Consider the following 21,166-nt stretch of genomic DNA (forward strand, 5'->3'; position numbering starts at 1 on the left):
TAAAAATCCCAGTCTGCAATTAATACAATACAAAATACTTCATAGAGTGCACTATACAGGTCATCGGATGTTCAAGATGGGCTTTACATCTTCCAACAACTGCTCACACTGTCAAGGCAATACACCAGACAATTACATCCACGCTCTTTGGTTCTGTCCACCAGTGCAAAAGTTTTGGCGCGAGATATGTGAAGACTTATCAAAGTGTCTGAAATGTAACATCCCAACTTCCCCCTTAGTGTGTCTACTGGGCAGCTTAGATAATGTCACTTCAGAAAAGAATATAGCCCATATGATCTTCACTGCCCTATGCATAGCCAAGAAAACAATCCTCATGAACTGGAAAAATAAAAATAATCTTAATTCTAACCAATATAGAAATTATCTATTAGATTACATTAGTCTTGACACAGCCTCTGCCACCACATTAGATCAATTGCTCTGGGCCCCTTTTATCAGCTCCATCACCTAGTGGGGGTGGGGGGTCATAGTTTGGTCCCGCCTTCACTGTTGTGATTGGTGAGGGGGTAGGGACAGGCTTAGGGCGTCGGGGGGTTCCCCGGAGGCATCTTCCTTGGGGAGCTCAACCCGGGGTAGCGGTCACGTCCGGTTGGGGGCTCTGTTGGCTCTCTCCTCGCGGCTGCGTGCAGCGGGGCTAGGGGAGGGTCTGTGCTGACGGACGTGGGTTACTGACCTGGCAACCTGGCTGCCCCTGGGTGGGTCCGGGATGGGCGTGAGGTTCTGGGGGCGCTCCGTCTCTGGGCTGGGGCCCGGGCCGGGCCTCGGGGGCTTGGGTCCTGGTTGGTGTGTTGCCGGGGTTGTGGGCGGGTGGGTGCATGGGGGCCCGGCCCTGGAGCAGGGTGCCGCCGGTGCGTCGAGCCGCCTGGGGGGCTCTTCAACTGGTGGGGGGGATGGTCACATCTTGCAGGAGCTTTCTTCTCTTCAGGAACTCTCTGCAGGAGGGGGAGATACAGGAGAGGTGGAGGAAGATCTCAGCCTGGGCGTTTACCGTCTTATGTAGTCTGGAAGATGTGTGGATGGTGGGGTGGGTGCAGTTTTCTCTATGGTGGGGTTGGGTGGACTGTCCAGGGCTCTGTGGAGCCGGGGGGCGCTACTGCACTGGGCCCCGGTCTGATGGGCCTGGGCCCCCCTTCCCTGGCGGGTCGCGGAGGGTGGGAGTGCCTACTGGGGTCAGCGGGGGAGCTGGCCCCAGGGAGGGGTTACCTGCCGCTCCCTTCCTTCCCTCCCCATCTCCAGCTGCCTCCCTCTTCCCGCTCCTCCACAACCACCCACACATGCAGGGCCTTGGAGTGGGGGTATGTCACCAGGGTGCAGAGGAGGCTACCCCCCCCCGTCCCCTTCTGGCTGCCTCTGCCTCAATTTTATCCCACAACTTAGACATTCACATTATTCACACTCTCATTACACATACATATAGGATCTTGGGGGTGGGCACAATCACGGAGTCCAAATCACCATCAGGGTGTATACCTCACCCCTGACGTCGTTGCCCACCTCTCAATTTTAAATACACTTAGTCATTGAGGGCTAGCAGGAGGGACTATGCGCTTACCTGCTGCTCCTTGGCAGGTAGCTCCATGCCCTCCTGGGTTTTAATTGCACCTTAGAACACATATGCATCAACACTACAATGAGCGGGTGGAGGGAGGTTTGGAGTCTTCTCCCACCCCCATTCTCTGCGGCCTGCTGGAGCGGGAGGGCTAGTAGGAGGAGTTGGCCGTCCGACTGCGGTCTGGGGTGTGGGGCCTCCCTGCTGCTGCGGAGTCGGGGTGGTCTGCCTCTCCCCACCGCAGGGAAAAGGGTAACACCACCTGGGTCTGGGTGCAATTCCCCCCTCCAGGGGCAAGGGTACCTAGACCCGGTTTGTAGAGTACGCTTGGGGAGTGTGATTGTGTGTACAGCGTCTCTTTATGTCTGTCTCCACGTTGGTTGAGTGTGGAGTGAGTGCATATGAGAGCATGAGGGTGGGAATGGATGTTTGTGTCTGTGTGTGCCTGTATGTCTGTGTCTATATGTCAGGTTGGGTATCAGACGCCACCTCTCTGGGGACACCTCAGGCCCTCCAAGGTTTGGAGGCCTATCTCCACCCACCACCACTTCCCCTGCCGGTGGCGGACTCCCTCAGGTGTCGGTGTGTTGGTGGTTCTTTGTGTCTGGGGGTGGGCGTCCGGGTACACACCGGCTCACTCCTTGGCGGCCGCTTGTCGGGGCCTGGGGCCTGGGGCTCGCTCGGGCCCCTTTGGAGGTGGGGTGCCCCCGGCCTCTCGGCCTGGGGCTCGGTCACTCAGGCACAGCTGGGGGCCGGCGGAGCTCACGGGCGCGTCACTGCAACTCCCCCTGACTTCTGCTCCGCGGCTGCTGGGCGAGCCCTCATCTGGGACTCTCCTCAGCTCTTACTGGAACAGTGGCGCGGCTGCCCCTCTGTTGGTCTTCCATGGTCTCTTGTATTCTGGGGGCCTCTGGATGTCTGGAGTTTTGATCTCCTCCATACCCGCTTCACACCCTGGAGGACGGGGCTGTGGCCCCCCCACACTCCCTAGCAGATCATTACATGGAGAAACCTTTGGAATGCAAGCATGCTGATCCACACAGGTATGCACACATGGGTATTCACAGACGCGGACTAAAGCTTTCTTGGCTGCTGCCTCAAAGCACACTGTGCGCTGTCTATCTTGCGTGCTGCACAATATCGTTTATTATTTAGTAAATATTGATATCTATGACTAGCTAGTTTATTGTGATGGTGCTTTGTTTTCTCTATTATTATGTTACTCTTTGTTGTTTGCTGTCTCCTCTGTTTGTTTTTTTTGTTTGTTTGTTTTTTTTTCTCCATACAGGTGACCCAGGAGTTATTTATTTTTTCTCTCTCTCTTCCCCCCCCTTCTCACCGTCTCTTCTCCCCTTTGGTTTTCTTTCTTTCTCTCCCCCTCTTTCTCTCATTCATTCCCCCTGTCCTATTTATTAAAAAAAAAAAAAAAAAAAAAAAATGACAAAGGATGAACTGAAGCTCTGCCATCACGTAATGTCGCATACTGCTGTTTCTGATGTCATTTAAAAAAAAAAAAAAAAAAAAAAAAAAAAAAGGAAACTGCCAAGCAAAGACTCACAGCCTTGGCCAGCCGCTTGAGGAGGTACACCAGAGAGATAGAAGGCAGGAGAATAAACCAGCTGTTCTCCACGGAACCGGGCCCTGGTGCTGTCCAACTCTTCATACTGGAGACCCTTTCTTGGATATCTGCCACTGTGATGGTTACTGGACCCTGTTCAGGGAGGTTGCTATGGTCTGCCCTCAGATCCTCTAGCCACTGAGCATTGCCGTTATGGGTTGCGTCCTTCTCCCATATGCTCTTCCAGTATTGCTCCGTCTCCAGCCTTGGTGGTGCTGTTCTCTTATTATTATTGTTCCCTTGCCACTGAGAGTACACCTTTGCTGGTTCTGTGGAGAACAGCTGGTTTATTCTCCTGCCTTCTATCTCTCTGGTGTACCTCCTCAAGCGGCTGGCCAAGGCTGTGAGTACGCCTAACTTTTTAAAGTTAGGCGTACCGGTACGCCCATGGCAAAAAGTTAGTCTAGAGCTCTGCTACTGGTTAACATGAAATATACCTCATATTGACAGAGATAATTATTTTTTAAGCAGTTAAAGCAGTTTTTGCATCTAGTATGATTAACTAGAGTATGTGCACATTCTTTTTTAAGGCTTATTGCTGGAAACATGCTCTGATATAGTTTCTTTTTCATGCAGAACTTCTGACTAAGTAATAGTCAGTGTTATTAAAAAAAACAAACAACAGCAACTTGACCAAGCAAATTATCTTATTTATTTAGCCACGTGTTTCTTTTTTTCAGCACACATATGACAACTTAGAATCTGTCAAAGTCCTTGTAACCACTTTTATAGCTGAGAAAGAGATTTGTAAAAAAAACTCTTCATGTCAGCAGTGCCAAAGACATCATAGGTCAAAGCCAAGCTCAGCACATGGGCTGTGTGCTTGATAGGTTGCTAAAGTATAACACTGATTTCATGGAATATATTGATGTTGACAGTGAGGTAGATGTTAAGGACTTTGATAGATTCCATATCGTCCTGTCAGCCGGAGGGCCACCGATGGAAACCTGTCTTGGGGAGATTAGACAAAGTCAGGTACACTTTGCATTTCTCCAGTTTCCCAAGTCAAAAATTGTGTTTTAACAGTTATTAACTATTAGTCAGGATCAGATTTATTCACCAAGTAGCAACTATAAGATAAAATCAATTGAATTATTATTCAGAATTTCTTTTAGTCATTGCGTTATAATCACGGTAATTAAGAAACCGCCTTCTTCCGCTGCAGCTTTTTGAGTAAACTCGTGCTTCTATGCTCTGTGCAAATTTGCTGTCATGACTTTGAAGATTATTGCAGAGAGGTAAAGTGTCTGGTGTTGCCTTCACACAGTCTACCATTACCACAGAAGAACAAAGTCAACCCCTGAAGTCACTACTCAAGAGGAAAGCCCCACAGATTCTTAAGGAGTATGAAACTACAGGTACCCTGTCAGTGCCATCGTGGAAGCTTCTTGTGAAGACTTGCATTGGGGATCTGGTGGAGAGGTGTGGTTAGTAAGTATAGCACCTTACTGTGCTTTGTTAAAAATTTTCAATGAATGTTTTCCTTTAAAAATGTTGAAGTGCACAGAAGTAAAAAAGGTTACCTTTGTTTTCCAGTTACCCTCATCATCACCACTGAGTGTCCGAGTGGCAGGACAGGGGGAAGGATTTGTAAGTAAATTTAGCAATTTAATAATGTACACTCAACAAAAATATAAACGCAACACCTTTGTTACTGCTCCCATTCCCCATGGGATGGACGTAGAGACCTAAAATTCATTCCAGACACAATATAACCATCCCTCCCGAACAGTGGTCACAAATCAGTCCAAATGTGTGGTAGTGGGCACATCTGCCATATTGAGATAATCCATCCCACCTCACAGGTGTGCCACATCAGGATGCTGATCTGACATCATGAGTAGTGCACAGGTGTACCTCAGACTGCCCACAACAAAAGGCCACCCTGGAATGTGCAGTTTTGTCTCACAGCAAAATGCCACAGATGCCACAAGCAATGAGGGAGCGTGCAATTGGCATGCTGACAGCAGGAATGTCAACCAGATCTGTCACCCGTGCATTGAATGTTCATTTCTCAACCATAAGCCGTCTCCACAGGCGTTTCAGAGAATATGGCAGCACATCCAACCGGCCTCACAACCGCAGACCTCGTGTAACCACACCAGCCCAGGACCTCCACATCCAGCAGGTTCACCTCCAAGATCGTCTGAGACCAGCCACCCAGACAGCTGCTGGAACAATTGGTTTGCACAACCAAACAATTTCTGCACAAACTGTCAGAAACCGTCTCAGGGACGCTCAACTGCATGCCCGTCGTCCTCATCGGGGTCTTGACCTGACTCCAGCTCGTCGCCGTAACAGACTTGTGTGGGCAAATGCTCACATTCGATGGCGTCTGGCACGTTGGAGAGGTGTGCGCTTCACGGATGAATCATGGTTCCCATTGTTCAGGGCAGATGGCAGCTGAGAATGTCCCAGTTCTTGCATGGCCAGCATACTCACCGGACATGTCACCCATTGAGCATGTTCGGGATGTGCTTGACCGGCGTATACGACAGCGTGTACCAGTTCCCACGAATATCCAACATCCTCGCACAGCCATTGAAGTGGAGTGGACCAACATTCCACAGGCCACAATTGACAATCTGATGGACTCCATGCGACGATGTGTTGCACTGCATGAGGCAAATGGTGGTCACACCAGATACTGACCGGTTCTGGGTCCCCAGACCCCCAATAGCGCAAAAAACTGCACATTCCAGGGTGGCCTTTTGTTGTGGGCAGTCTGAGGTACACCTGTGCACTACTCATGATGTCAGATCAGCATCCTGATGTGGCACACCTGTGAGGTGGGATGGATTATCTCAATATAGCAGATGTGCCCACTACCACACATTTGGACTGATTTGTGACCACTGTTTGGGAGGGATGGTTATATTGTGTATCTGGAATGAATTTTAGGTCTCTACGTCCATCCCATGGGGAATGGGAGCAGTAACAAAGGTGTTGCATTTATATTTTTGTTGAGTGTATATTACCCATATACCTCTGTCCTTTCTTTCTCAGGAGCATTATTATGATCCAGTCTCTTATTGTGGATTCCTAGAGACTAGACTAAACTAAAGAATTTAAATTATGTGGCCTTGGGCTGCACATATAAGCCAAATGAGGTGCCTTAAGCCTCTGCATTTCTGATTTCATCTATTCACAAAAGAGAAAGTCATTTTTGTTGTACATCTCATAATTGATTAAATAACACATTTCTGTATTTTGAATAATTTTACACCTTGCTTTTCTTCATTAGATGAGGCTTGTTACACTGCCCTTGTAGTGTTAACACACCTGCTCCCACCAGTTGGTGCCAGTCGTTGCAGCCTTAAATCAGCTATAACGCACTTGGTTGTTCTTGCACTGATATATGTATTCAGTGAGGTTCACACAGTATTTACCTGAGGAAAGCATTTGTCTAAACCTCACTGAATACTTCTCTAAAAATCTATCTTTATCTTCCCCATCTCCAAGCCTTTGCAGTGATCCTGAAGCATCATCCACAACACACCAACCCCAGCCGATATGCATCGGGGATCTAAACAGTGCAACCAGGCAGTACGTCATTGTTGCCAAGAATGACAAAGCAACCATTCCTCTGAATGATGGCCAGACGTGTGCTGTGGATAAGCTTTTCAAACTGTATTGGGTCCTTGTCCTATCCAGCACCGCTTGGCTCCGTCTTCACCTTCTTTGAGTTTGTCTATGACCTGCCACTGTCCACCCAAAGGAAAACCAAAGTACTGGAGCTGATTGCACAGATTAAAGGATGCAAGTAAAATGTTCACCTGTCCAAAATGTAGAGAGTCTCTGTTCACAGAGGTGAGAAACCTCATTTGGCATCTTCGTCAAATTCACTGCTTATGAGATGGACTAAACTTGAAAATTATATGTAGCCAAGATGGCTGCCCAAGGATGTATTATAACTTAAATTCATTTTCAAAGCACCTGCATAGATCTCATTCTACTTCATCTTCAGTGGATGCTGACTCAGTTCAACCTTCTTACCAAGGAGAGACATCAAACTGTTCAGTTGAAACTGATGATCTAGTAGTTCCTGATGTTTTGGAGATGCCCGGTGATGTAGCAGGTGCAGTATCAAAGTTAAAAAACTATACTGATCTTGGTGAATGTGCTGCTTCTTTTGTGGCACAGATGTATGCCTCATCAAATATTACTTTAACAGATGTTACAAGAAGTGTAAACTGTACAAAGGAGTTGCTTGAGAAAACTGTAGACTGTTTGCAACAGTCAACTGCTGCTTTGTTGAGTAGCTTGGATGTACCACAAGACAGCGAGGCTGTTCAAGCATTAATGAAGGAGTTTGAAAGTGCTAAAAATATATTTGAAGATGTAGACACAACATAAAAGGAATTCATTCACTTTGTGGCTACCTTGTAAGTTTCTCTGCAAACAAATTCTGTCAGTTTTGCATGATTGACAAAGCAGATGCACAGCTGATATATGATGAAGACAAAGTTGAGTTGCACACCAAAGACAGTTATCAGGAACATGTCAGCCTAAACGAACCAAGCAAGTGTGAAAGAGGACTCCTCTCTGAATAACCTTCACTAATTTCATGCAACAGAAAACATAAATGTTGATATCATGCATGATATACTTGAAGGTGTAGCCCCTTTAGGGGTTAAATTAATGCTTCACCATTTCATTTATGAGGAGAAGCTCGATGCTCTCTGTCAGCTGACTGTTAGCAGAGCGAGTGACATCTCTGAAAACATCTGAGCACAAACATGTTCTATGTTGACAACCTGACCAGACGTGAAGATTACAGCGCGACATTCGCGGCTAAAACCCTGTTAAAAGTGTAGCTGGTGACAGAAAAACGGGTATTTTAAAACTTTACACCACCAACATTGCTGCCTGTGATTTGAAATGCATTATGGGATACCTGGCTGCCCCAAGTCCACACAAGCAATCGATTATCTAGGATCGACCTGTCTTGACTTATTTTGCACGGCAGCCAATCAAAATCACTCTCTTCCACAGCATGTCTTTTATCCTGTCTTCCTTCTCTCACCCCAACCAATCACAGCAGATGGCCCCGCCCCTCCCTGAGCCTGGTTCTGCTGGAGGTTTCTTCCTGTTAAAAGGGAGTTTTTCCTTCCCACTGTCGCCAAAGTGCTGCTCATAGGGGGTCATATGATTGTTGGGTTTTTCTCTGTATCTATGAAGCGCCTTGAGGCGACTTATGTTGTGATTTGGCGCTATATAAATAAAATTGAATTGAATTGAATTAGATGCTCTCGATAGGACTAACGTACAGCCACATCAGTTGCCTCAGTCTGTTTAACAGGATGCAGTGACCAATGATTCAACAGCCCAAGAATATACAAGCTGAGAGCTCAGCATCCACTTCTGCTCTCTGATGGTCTAAACTCAGACTGGAATCTAAAAAATGTGAATGGTGAACACTGACTGCTTTCCATGACTTCTTTAAAAAATCTTTAAAAAATGATTTTGTCACAGAGAGAAGATAAAGGATCATGACAGTTGTATATAAACACCTGGGGAGAGAAAAAAGGAGAGTGAAGAAGAAACTCTCATAATGGAAAGTCTTTCAGCCTGAGCCTGTTGCAGTATAACTAAGAGAGGGCCAGGGTCACCTGATCCAACCCTAATTATATGCTTTAGCAAAAATGAAGCCTCATCTTAAAAGAAGAGAGGGTGTCCAGAGAAGAGGGGCCTGGGGCCCGTTCTTCGTACGTCGCTTACTACATCCAAGATCAAATGACACATCCAAGATCAAATCATCGCGCTAACTCTGAGCTCGCTATTCCGGTTCCCCGAACACACCTGTTGTTGACGATTAGTATAGCTGGATGAAGTAATGTGAGATCACTGGGTGGCCCAACAGGGGCTACGCATCGATAGTAGAAACATTGATCGGCAACCCTTTGATTGGTCGGCGAAAATGTCGAAGGAGCGCGCTCGGTATTCTTCGGCAGCAGAGCAAGAACTCTTGAGTGAGGGATTTTAGGAGTTTCAGTCTAATTAAAACGCAAGGGAACACTGCAAAGGCTGCAAAAGCAAGGAGAGAGGGCTGGCAGAAAGTTGCTGACAAATTAAACTCGTAAGTAATTTAATAATAACAATAATAATGGAGTGGATCTATATAGCGCTCTTCAAGGCACCCAAAGCGTTTTACAATGCCACTATTCAGTCACTCTCACATTCACACACTGGTAGCTGTCACAGCTGCCCTGGGACAGACTGACAGAAGCCAGGCTGCCATATTGCGCCATCGGCCCCTCTGGCCAACACCAGTAGGTGGTAGGGTAGATTTATCATATCACACCATATTATCCAATATTATATTACATTATATTATATTACATTATGTTATATTATATCCCCTTTCACATTAGAGCCACGACAGGACCCACTAGAACATGGGAACAGGTAAAAGTGAAATATAAGAATATCCTACAGAATGGTAATATTGATCACTTATATTGCTTTTCGTCTCTTGGACAGAGACCCTGAAATAATCTGTTTGTTTGTTTATAACAGCAACCAAGAAAAAGGGCAGCGCAAAAAAAGACAGGTGGTGGTCCTGCACCCCCTCGTCAACAAGTTGGTTAAGTGAATAATACCCTCACGGGAAAATCGATATCTCTCTATGAGCACACTGTCGCGCTGAGCTAAAGGATCCTGTCTGTCCCGCAATATACGCTGAATTCTGAGGACTCTCCTTATCAATCTTGCACCTTCCGCAATGGGTGGCTCGCGTATACGGACAGGACATGGCTGCGACAGGCTTCCCAAATCCACCTTCGCTTTTATAGCCGTGGTCTCTCATCTTGATTACACGAAGTAAATTGCAATTACTACTCTGAAATATGAATTACATCTGTAATAATCACATACATGTAATAGAATGTTAATAGTACATTTCCCTTTTTTAGGAAATGACCTGTATGTATCTGTGTGACATCAATAAAAGGATCAAGTGCTGCATTATCTTTAGTTACATTGATGTTATTTATTTATGGTACAACAGTGGTAAAATATCGCTGTTGCTTTCGTATACATGAAGCGGAAATACCTGAGTGGCCGCGATCTAATCCTGTTTACATAAAGTAAACCTGCTCCCGAGCAGGTTTACGCTTACGGCTCTGTTGCTATGACAGCAAGTCCCGGATGGGCTTCGAAGAACCGAACGATCCAGGATCACGCGAAATCGTCAACAGTCAAATCCGGCTAACTTACTTAGCGAGGTACGAAGAACGGGCCCCTGGAAGCCAACCCTACGCATCGTAGCAAACACGTAACAGCTGCACACACAGGACTGGCTCAGAGGAGCAAGGGATTGTGGGAAGAAAATTAACTAATGCCTTTGAGAAATCTTCTCAGTCTCTCTCTCTCTCACACACACACGCACTCACACTCACACACACACACACACTCACACACACACACACGCACTCACACTCACTCGCACACGCACACTCACACACACACACACACTCACACACACACACACACACACACACACACACACACACACACACACACACACACACACACTCAGGCTAATCAAACACAGCTGAAAGACGCGGCACTGTAATGAGCTGCTTTACATTTTATAAAGGCTGATGAATCTGTTATTTTGCACACAGCAGCAGAAACACAGTGAAACATCTGAGACTGACTAACACTGGTACACATTTAACTTCCCTAAACTCTTTTGAATTATTATGTGATTTTCTTTTTTCTTTTTGAGGGACTATAGCAGTCAAAGTAAGAAGACTGTGATCAGCAGCAGATGCTAATAAAATCAGTCACACACTGCAGCTACCTGATGTCAGACAGAAACTGTGGAAAAATATTTGTTTTCATACTCCTCAGTGGACGATAGACTCCCCACTGCTGTTTATTATCTGTTTTGAGTCTGTGAGGCTGTTAGTCACTTTATTTTCAGTAATGACACGCTGAGCTGCAGATTTGTTTCGCTGCTGCAAAAAACCAGAACAGATACACAGCATCAAATCGAGTACGGCTGGATTTTAATAAGCAAAATGAAAAATACACAACAGCAGTGATGAGCAGCTGAAAAACAGATGAACGCAGCCAGAAGAGGAGACACATAACAAGCTGTTCAATATCACCACACCTGCAGAGATCTGCACAATAGGGCTGTTCGATATGACAATATATATTGGATGATGATATGAAAACATCTATCATTTCATATTATATGCTATCGTTTGTTTCGTGGTGTTACAAAATAAACCGTTTACAGTACTATTTTTTCATGGTTTTGACGGTCACTGTAGTGGCTGTATTAAAGTTCTCTTTTTCTCTTATATTTACCGTATTTGTACCCTAATTTCTTTCGGGATTAATAAAGTATTCTGATTCTGATTTCCCGGACTACAGAGCGCACCTGAATATTAGCCGCACAAGCTAAAATCAGGGGAAAATCCTGTTTTGTACATACATTAGCAGCACCTGACTAAAAGCTGCAGGTGTTTCAATGCTGACTTATCATATGTAAGAGAATATGCACAAAGCGAATTGTCAGGAAAGAGACGGCTGTTTGGAGACACACCCCTTTTATTAATATTTTGAAAAACAAGTTATGGGTACATATTTGCATAACTTTTTAGTAGAGCTGGGCGATATATCGAGTTTTTAAAACATATCGATATATTTTTATACGAGATATAAGATGTGACAATATCCTTTATATCGATATAGTCTATGTTACGTTATAATTATAGTTGTGGAGCCGCAAGTTTGCCTCTCTTTCGTCCACTTTTGTCTGTTACTCCGCCTCGCCTTCACTGAAGACAACTCCCCCTCCTCCCCCATCGCTTCACGTGCAGGCAGCGACAAGACGGACACGGCAAATCTCCGTTAACGAGTTACTGCGCATCGCCCCATGCGTGGGGCTGGACGGCGTCAACGTGCTAACGAGCTAAACATGCTAACGAGCTAACCGCGCTAACGAGCTAACAGCGCTAACCCTAAAGTCCTTTCATTCTCTCAAAAGTTGATAGCGCGCCTTATGTATGAATTCTGGTTGTGCTTGATGGCCGCGAACCGCTTTTATGTGGTACACGGCGCTCAGCAATCTGTCAAAAATGTTTGAGTACGACTTTGGTAAGCTACGGAGCTGCACCGCTTGATAGATTGTCGGCGCATTACGGCTACCAAAGAGCTTCGCGGAGTGATACGTACTGTGCATCAACGTAATATTACCTTGTGTGTGTATAAGGACCATAAATGGCACCTGTAAGAGACGTGGTTATGAAGCGGATTTCAAACTCCAGGCTGTCAGTCACACAGTAAAACTTGGGAACAGAGCAGCTGTGAAATCTGTCTGTCTTTGTTATTACGCTCAGCGTCTTTTAGTTTACATTTTGACTGCACAATTGTGAGCTCTTTGTTTAGCACAAAAACAACCTTGTTTTCTTTTATTTATGGAGCATTATTATTTAATGAATGCTCATAATTTAATTTTGAGTAATTTTTCATGTACATCTGTGCTGTATGTTAATAAAAGTGCCTGTGTGACATCTGGGACACAGCTTTGACTAAGAACTCTCTTTTTGTTCTTACTTTATGGCTTAAAAAAAATATCGAGATACATATCTTATATCGCCATCCAGCTAAAAAATATCGAGATATAAATTTTGGGTCATATCGCCCAGCCCTACTTTTTAGGTATATGTACAAGTAGCGGTAATTACAAGTACGAAACATGTACTGTGCTTCATAAATGAGTAACAAATGTAGTACATAACAATAACCTACAGCACACCAGAAAAATAGATCCGGACTACCTTTTAGGCTCAGGTGCAGTGACACGGCTTTAACAAGAAGAAAAGTCAGTCATTCACCATCTTTCTTTTCTTCCTGCACTGAAACCACCAAAGTCCTCTTCTCCAGTGTCGGACACGAACAGGCTCAGGGTGGCTTCGTCATCCACTCTCCGCTTCTCTCCTTTGTTGTCACTTTCAAAACCAAACAAATCCTCGTTGTCAGTGTCGAACACCCTCAGAAGGGCCGTGGCGGTGTCCTCCTCTCCATCATGCAGCAGTCCAGCCCTTCGAAATCCGTTGGTGATCGTGGATGTTTTCACACTTTTCCACGCTGTCAGGTTCCACCGGTGGAGTTGGGCATAACTTGCTTTTCGCAAGTTTATGGCCGCTGGTCATCCACGCCTCCCGCTGAACGCGTAGCGCTACTTTGAAGTTTGTTTTTCGCGCTAATTGTACAGCACTATGTTGCCTGGCGGATGGACATGTGACCAACATACCACTCTTGAACCCCGATACTGTGTGTCTGATCACATGCCCTTCCGCCAGCCAACGTAGTGCCGTACAACAGCGGAACAAACAAAACAAATCCTCTTACGATATGACAAAAATCACGGACAATCCATAGAAAAGCCGCACCTGACTAAAAGCCGCACCTGACTAAAAGCCGCAGGGTTCAAAGCTTGTGCAAAAAGTAGCGGCTTATAGCCCGACAATTACGGTATTATAACCACACTACGGATAGACAAGTGACTCTTTTTATGCGCTGTCATTAGCAACAACGACGGTAAAACCATTGTGTGGCTCCACCATCCTCTTGTTTATTTTCCACATAAACCTTTCACAATAAAGCTCAAGATCCTGTTAAGATTTTCCAAATAAACTGAAATGGTGACAAACAGAAGGACCAGTCAAAACAAATCGAGGACCTTATTCCTAAACGAGGGCCTACCTCTGTAGCATGGACATGGTTTGTTTATGAAAAGTCTGACGCAGACCAGAAAACTGAGCTATGCAAATTATGGTGCAAACTGGCCTCAGACTCAAACAGGACAAGCCTCTTGTACCACCTATGAAAGAAAAAAAACCCACTCGACTCCAGGTAAACGACGCCCAGCTGAAAACACTTCACATGAGTCGAGCTGGCCGAGATTCAGCGAATTAACAGGAAATGTCAAATTTTTGTGATATATATCGTTGTCAGGACGATATACGTCTTATTTAGGGATATGAGATTTTGGTCATATCGCACAGCCCTACTGCACAATCAGAATCACAGCATGGAACCAGAACCTGAACTTGCTATGGTGTCACAACCAGATCCTGTTATCAATAGATTATACGATTATCTTATTTGATTTACTCTGACTGCAGACAGGAAACACACAGCATTGTAAACAGGAAGTGGCTTTACCACGTGATCCATATACAGCTTATGAAATTAGCGAAAGCAGCAATTGTGACTCCACCAACACACTAATTACACAATTAGGATCAAATCAGACTCACCTGATGGAGGAAGAGCTGTGGGGAGAGGGAGAGGAGACAAAGACAGCAGGTGTAGTGGGAGCGAGGAAGAAGAAGAGTCTTCAGGTTCGACATCTCTTGTCTTTGTGTTGTCTCTCCTGATGTGATCTGCACACAGAATAAGAAATGGATGCTTCTGATCTTCATCAGTGTATTGAAGAATATTTCACGAAGCCTAAAAACTGAGTGTCCACATGTCTTCTGCTCTTTCTGCTTAGTAAATAGATTTTATTCAAGCTCGACAGGAACAGCTGAGAAGAGTTTGTATGTATGAGTTCAAATGCTGAACTGATTTCCAATGAATAAAAAAGAGGGTTGACAGTGAGGGTGTAAGCAGTCACTTCAGATTAAACATTCATCCATCTTCTTCCGCTTATCCAGGGCCGGGTCGCCCAAGCAGAGAAGCCCAGACCTCCCTCTCCCCAGCCACCTCCTCCAGCTTGTACGGGGGAACACCAAGGCGTTCCCAGGCCAGCTAAGAGATATAATCTCTCCAGCGTGTCCTGGATCTGCCCCGGGGCCTCCTCCCGCTGGGACATGCCCGGAAAACCTCGCCCAGGAGGCGCCCAGGGGGCATCCTTGTCAGATGCCCGAACCACCTCAGCTGACTCCTTTCGATGTGGAGCAGCAGCTCTACTCTGAGCCCCTCCTATATGGTCGAACTTCTCACCCTATCTCTGAGGCAGAGGCCAGTCACCCTTCGGAGGAAGCTCATATATTGTAAGGTAGACCCTACAATAATACTTCTTAGCACAACAACACCCTGAATCTAAATTGATAAATCAAAAGAACTAGTCGCATGAAAAACAAATGAATAAATTTCAGATTGATACTGGCTTCAATGAAGTAAACAATCATTGAAATAATTAGAGAGAAATCTGTCATCACTGAGGCTCCATATGGAAACCCCCGCAATCAGCCATTATAAGTGGCTGATATCATTGTGGCTTAACTGAAGTTTCATGTAGTTACACTTTTAATGAAGATCTGTGTGCTTGTGGCATGGTTATATTTCAGCAGATCAGTCCGCCTCCACGAGTTTGCGCTCCTTTCAGGAAAACACTGACCTAAATCTGTTGACGGCAGCACCATTGCAGCGACAATAAAACATCTGTGGAAGGATATTTGATGCAGCACAATGCTCGCAAGATACCAACCCCCATGTTGCTCTCCGATGCATCCACCGGAGTATGAATGTGTGTGACTGTTAGATAGTAAGCACTTAGAGACAGCATAGACAAAAAAGTGCTGGTGTGAATGGGTGAATGGTGAGTGCTCAGCCAGAGTAGAAAAGCGCTAGATAAGAACCAGTCCATTTACAGTCCGATGAATGATAAGGTTAGAAATTATTTTAACAACACATGCTCACTGTTGCAGACATTACATTTTTTAGTTTTCAGCTGTTTTTCATTTCCTCTCCACATTCAGCAGAGCAGAATTTCCTGCGGAGGTTTCCATCTGTGAGCATGTTGTGTCAATCTGAGACAAATCAATCTTGACAAACTATAAACTGAAGAGAAACCGAGCTCCTGCCAGAAAACATCAACAACACGAACACACACCCACGTTTGACTAAATAAAAGCAAATTTAATCTGCATTTGTTGGCTTCCAAAAGCCTCTGACTGCATCTGAACATCGTCTCAAACAAATGAACTCAGAGGATTTAGACAAGAGAAACACATCTGTGTCTATTTCAGTGATGCAGACTCAGGCTGCAGCCAGTCAATAATCTGTTCCTGCACCCCTGAGTTTATTCTTTAAGGCAGCAGCTGTTCTCAGGAAGCTCCTCACAAACAGCAGATAAAAATATAAAGACACACAACAAAGACCTCTTAAAATGTCAATGCAACAAACCATCTGCAGATGATCATGCTACAAGTTGCAGGAAGAAATTTCAGCAGGAGATGATGTAGAAACATAATGCCACATTATACAATAAAAGAGGGACATTAACAACTCAGTATTCATTTGAAAAGTGCAATGCAATAACGTAAAAAACTGCACCACAGGTGAAAGTTGAAGTAATTTTGATATTACTTCATTCAGAATATTTATGAATTCTGTTCTCTTGGCCTGAGCTGTGTCAGACTTAAAAAGTTTCCTGGCCTTTCTTTTTTACTGAACTTTTGCTAAATAATTTTCCTGGTGCTGGGGTTTCGGAAGTAGCCGGTAAGATCCCAGAGATTATAAAGAACCAACCCAAGTTGAACCAGTCTATTTGGGGACAAATGATATCTGATATCAAAAGACGGAGGGGGTTGGTTTCGTCCACCTACACAGCTTGATTGCCTGGATGTTATCAGTCTGTAGAGACTACAAGGTGGCTATTATAAATAACATTAACTTGCTTCTGGAGCACAGAGGGCTTTACTGGAGGGATGGTATATGGATGGTATGGTAACATAACCAAGTTGGTTCCTGCATGTTGATGGCAAACATATCTTATGGTTTACAGCAGCGGTCTCCAACCTTTTTTGCGCCACGGACCGGTTTATGTCCGACAATATTTTTACGGACCGGCCTTTAAGGTGTCGCGGATAAATACAACGAAATAAAACCAGTACCGGTACAAAAAGAAAAAAGATGTGTTCATAACACACAGGAAAAGACCCATGGAAACCCTGAAAATGTGAATTTCACACCCAAGCCTCAACTCTCGCAGCCCGGTACCAAACGACTCACGGACTGTTACTGGTCCGTGGCCCGGGGGTTGGGGACCGCTGGTTTATAGCACTCAAATGTTCCGCCTTTCTCTGGGTTATATATAACAACGGTTATATTGCCTAATCAATCACAGCACTAATCCTTTGGGTGACTGGTGCAGCTGTATGTGTCCAAGCCATTCTCAAACCATAACCCACTTACAATAGGCATGGACCTGCAAATTCAGACTTTACTTATTTTGGCTGAATTGTGGCAATAAACACCCAACTCAAACCACCAAGAGACTGTGTCTGGGCCCAGACCACCTAAACAAGAAAACAAACAAAGCCGTTTTCAACTGTACCAGGACAGTTAAATGTATCAGACATTAGACCTCTCTCTTCTAAGTCCTATTAGTAAATGATTTAACAAAAAGTACAGGCTGAGTTGAAGGCTGAGTGAATCTTTCACTCCAGCTTATTAATTAGCCAAAGACCGACACACAGTTTTACTTCAAAGCCTCAATCTTAGGGTGTTTAGTCCATAATACTCTGGTTCCTTTCTGGTTCATTCATTCGTCGTACTCTGGTTCACCCTGTATATTACTCTTTTGTGCAGATGCGAACACAGTATGCGCACTCGAGTGTGGCCTAAAACAACTGCACCAACGTCCTTTGGTGGAGGTGATTTTGGTCCAGAGGGGTTCATTCATGGTGTACATGTGATCTGAGCTGAACCAACTACCATGTGTACGCTGCAAGTTTGAGTTAAAAAACTTCCAGTAGCCACATCTGCTTTGTTACTATAGATATGCGAAGGTCTGTACAGGCTAGCAGCTAGCCACAAAGTAAATCCCGTAAGTTCTCCAATAGTCATAAAGACAACACCTTCTTCTTCAGTTTAGTTTATTTTTTTCATGTAAACAAACTAAAGCTACAAGTTTACAAACCTGTCAACTGATTTGTAAGTAAATGGACGATAATGCCTTAAGCCCCACCAGGCTAAGTGCGACACAGATGAGCTGTGCGTTTAGGCTGATAAAAAGTCCAAAAGACAAAACAGAAATCCAGTTAGCTAATGAGTTACATAGTCTACAGGGGAAAATGAAACCACATACAAAGGCAAACATGGAAACGGGTAACACTAGGGCATGCAAGCAGATATTTGGACCAGATAGCAACTGAACATACACAAAGGGGTGTTTGCGGCAGAGAGGAAACACCTGGGAAACACAGGTGAGATAAATACCAACAGAGACTAACCCAAAGTAAGAAATAAAGAAACAGTAAACGGCACATTCTAACATACAAACTTGATAATTGGATAAAAATAACACAGGGGAGGTGAGGTACACTAAATCAAAAACTCAGGTACTTAAATATAAACTTTAACATGAACAGAATCCAAAAGCTATACCAATACTAAGAAGACCTTGGACTATCAACACGAATAAACCAACCAGAAACTGCTAAAAGGAAAAAAGAAAAGAAAAACAGAGAAAAAGGAAAAGAATACAACAAGACCAAACACAAACTCCCATGGTTCATTACTCATTTAGAAGATCGTTTAGCCTGGAGAAATAGTTTGCTGCTTTATAAGAAAGCCCTCCGCAAAGCCAGAACATCTTACTATTCATCACTGATTGAAGAAAATAAGAATCCAGGTTTCTCTTCAGCTCTGTAGCCAGGCTGGCAAACAGTCAGAGCGCTGTTGAGCCAACCATCCCTTTAACGTTAACTAGTAATGACTTCATGAACTTCTTCACAAATAAAATTTCAATCATTAGAGATAATTCTGAGAAGCTTCTTCAGTTCAGAACTGAAGAAGCTTCTCGGATGAGAGGTGAAACGTGTTCAAGCAACTTAAAGAAGTCCAGGTGTTTTTTTTCAAATGATCTTCTTATGGCCTCTGACAGTGGACTCATCTCTGTGCTTGTCCTGCTAGACCTCAGTGCAGCGTTCGATACTGTCGACTATAATATCCTATTAGAATAGAATAGAATAGAATTCAACTTTATTGTCATTGCACATGCACAGGTACAAGGCAACAAAATGCAGTTTGCATCCATCCAGAAGTGCTTTAGTGATATAGATATATTACAATATATATTAGCAATAATATAGATATGCAAGTATATTACAGAAATGGGTCTATTATGGTATGTTATAATGTACACGGTATGAAGTATGTTGTGAATATTCTATAACTATAAGTATGTACAGGCTGTAGTGAGTACAAGCTATGTACAGGCTATGAACAGGATATAAATATGAAAAACTATACAGAATATGAAATAAATAACTTTACAGAATCTGGGATATACAGCTATACAGAAATGGGAACTATGCAAGTTGTAAACAGTTGTAGGATTAAAGATTATCGTATGTATAGAATGATTATTTACACAGAGCTATACAGTAGTGCAGTTAAGATAAGTGAGGGTGTAGATAGTTTCTACAGAGGTATATAAAGTGCTAGTGGTTGTGAGTGGTGGTTCAGTCCATGTTATTATTGTGTTTGAGGGTACAGTTGTCCATTGTGGGTGTGTGTATGTTCAGTCCATGTGTTAACGTGGGTCAGATGTCAGGAGGCAGAGTTCAGGAGTCTGACAGCTGTGGGGAAGAAGCTGTTCCGGTACCTGGTGGTCTTAGTCCGGAGGCTCCTGTAGCGCCTCCCAGAGGGCAGGAGGGTGAAGAGTCCATGTGATGGGTGACTGGGGTCTTTGATGATTTTCCCAGCCCTTTTCAGACACCGCTTCCTGTAGATGTCTTTTATGGCAGGAAGTGGTGCTCCGGCGATGCGCTGGGCAGTTTTCACGACCCTCTGCAACGCCTTCCGGTCCGAGGCAGAGCAGTTCCCGTACCAGACTGTTATACAGTTGGTCAGGATGCTCTCGATGGTGCAACGATAGAAGTTCACCAGGATGTCTGAGGACAGGTGGTTCTTCCTCAGAGTCCTCAAGAAGAAGAGGCGCTGGCGAGCCTTCTTGACCAGCTTGGAGCAGTTGGTCGTCCAGGTGAGATCCTCGGAGATGTGGACTCCCAGGAACTTGAAGCTGCTCACACGCTCCACAGCCGTCCCCTTAATGTGGATGGGTGGATGTGGGTCAGCATTCCTCCTGTAGTCCATGATGAGCTCCTTGGTCTTCTCGGTGTTAAGCAGCAGGTTGTTTGTGTCGCACCACTCAGCCAGACGATCCACCTCCTCCCTGTAGGCGGCCTCATCGTTGTCACTGATGAGGCCAATCACCGTGGTGTCATCTGCAAACTTAATGATGGTGTTGGAACCATCAGCAGGTCTGCAGTCGTGGGTGAAGAGGGAGTAGAGGAAAGGGCTCATCACACAGCCTTGTGGTACACCGGTGTTCATCGTGATTGTAGATGAGCAGCGGTTATCCAGCCGGACATGTTGGGGGCGGTTGGTCAGGAAGTCCAGTGACCATTTGCACATGAGGGAACTGATGCCCAGGTCTGTCAGTTTCCTGATGAGTTGTGAGGGGTGGATTGTATTGAACGCTGAACTTATTAGAGCGATTAGAACATGCTGTAGGTATTACAGGTACTGCACTGCAGTGGTTTGTATCATATCTATCTAATAGACTCCAGTTTGTGCATGTAAATGGAGAGTCCTCTTCACATACTGAGGTTAATTATGGAGTTCCACAGGGTTCAGTGCTAGGACCAATTCTGTTTACATTATACATGCTTCCCTTAGGCAGCATCATTAGAAGACATAGCATACATTTACACTGCTATGCAGATGACACCCAGCTCTAGGGCTGCTCGATTATGGCAAAAATGATAATCACGATTATTTTCACTGACATTGAGATCTCGATTATTTGACGATATTTATTTAACAATAACAATGTGTTGAATAATGACTTTAAAGATTGTCAAAAAATAATATAAAATAGTGCAAATACTGATAACAGTGCAAATGTTTGCAATATAAAAAATAAATGAAAAATGTAAACATCTGTGTTTAGTGAACTTTGCAGTGTTGCTCTGTGGTGCAGCTACACTGTAGCAAAG

At 44.5% G+C, this 21,166-nt stretch overlaps 1 protein-coding gene across 6 annotated transcripts in view; it reads right to left on the minus strand.

Moving 5' to 3' along the window:
* Positions 1 to 21,166, minus strand: part of tcerg1l (transcription elongation regulator 1 like) — a 91,374-nt gene that overhangs the window by 61,083 nt on the left and 9,125 nt on the right. For all 6 annotated transcript variants that reach the window (XM_080873556.1, XM_080873558.1, XM_080873557.1 and 3 more), the window contains one exon: positions 14,471 to 14,596. In XM_080873556.1, the coding sequence (XP_080729682.1) occupies positions 14,471 to 14,596 (126 nt within the window). The remainder of the gene's footprint in view (positions 1 to 14,470; positions 14,597 to 21,166) is intronic.

Source organism: Rhamphochromis sp. 'chilingali' (assembly GCF_963969265.1).
Source record: "Rhamphochromis sp. 'chilingali' genome assembly, chromosome: 22".
NCBI classification, from domain to species: Eukaryota; Metazoa; Chordata; class Actinopteri; order Cichliformes; family Cichlidae; genus Rhamphochromis; species Rhamphochromis sp. 'chilingali'.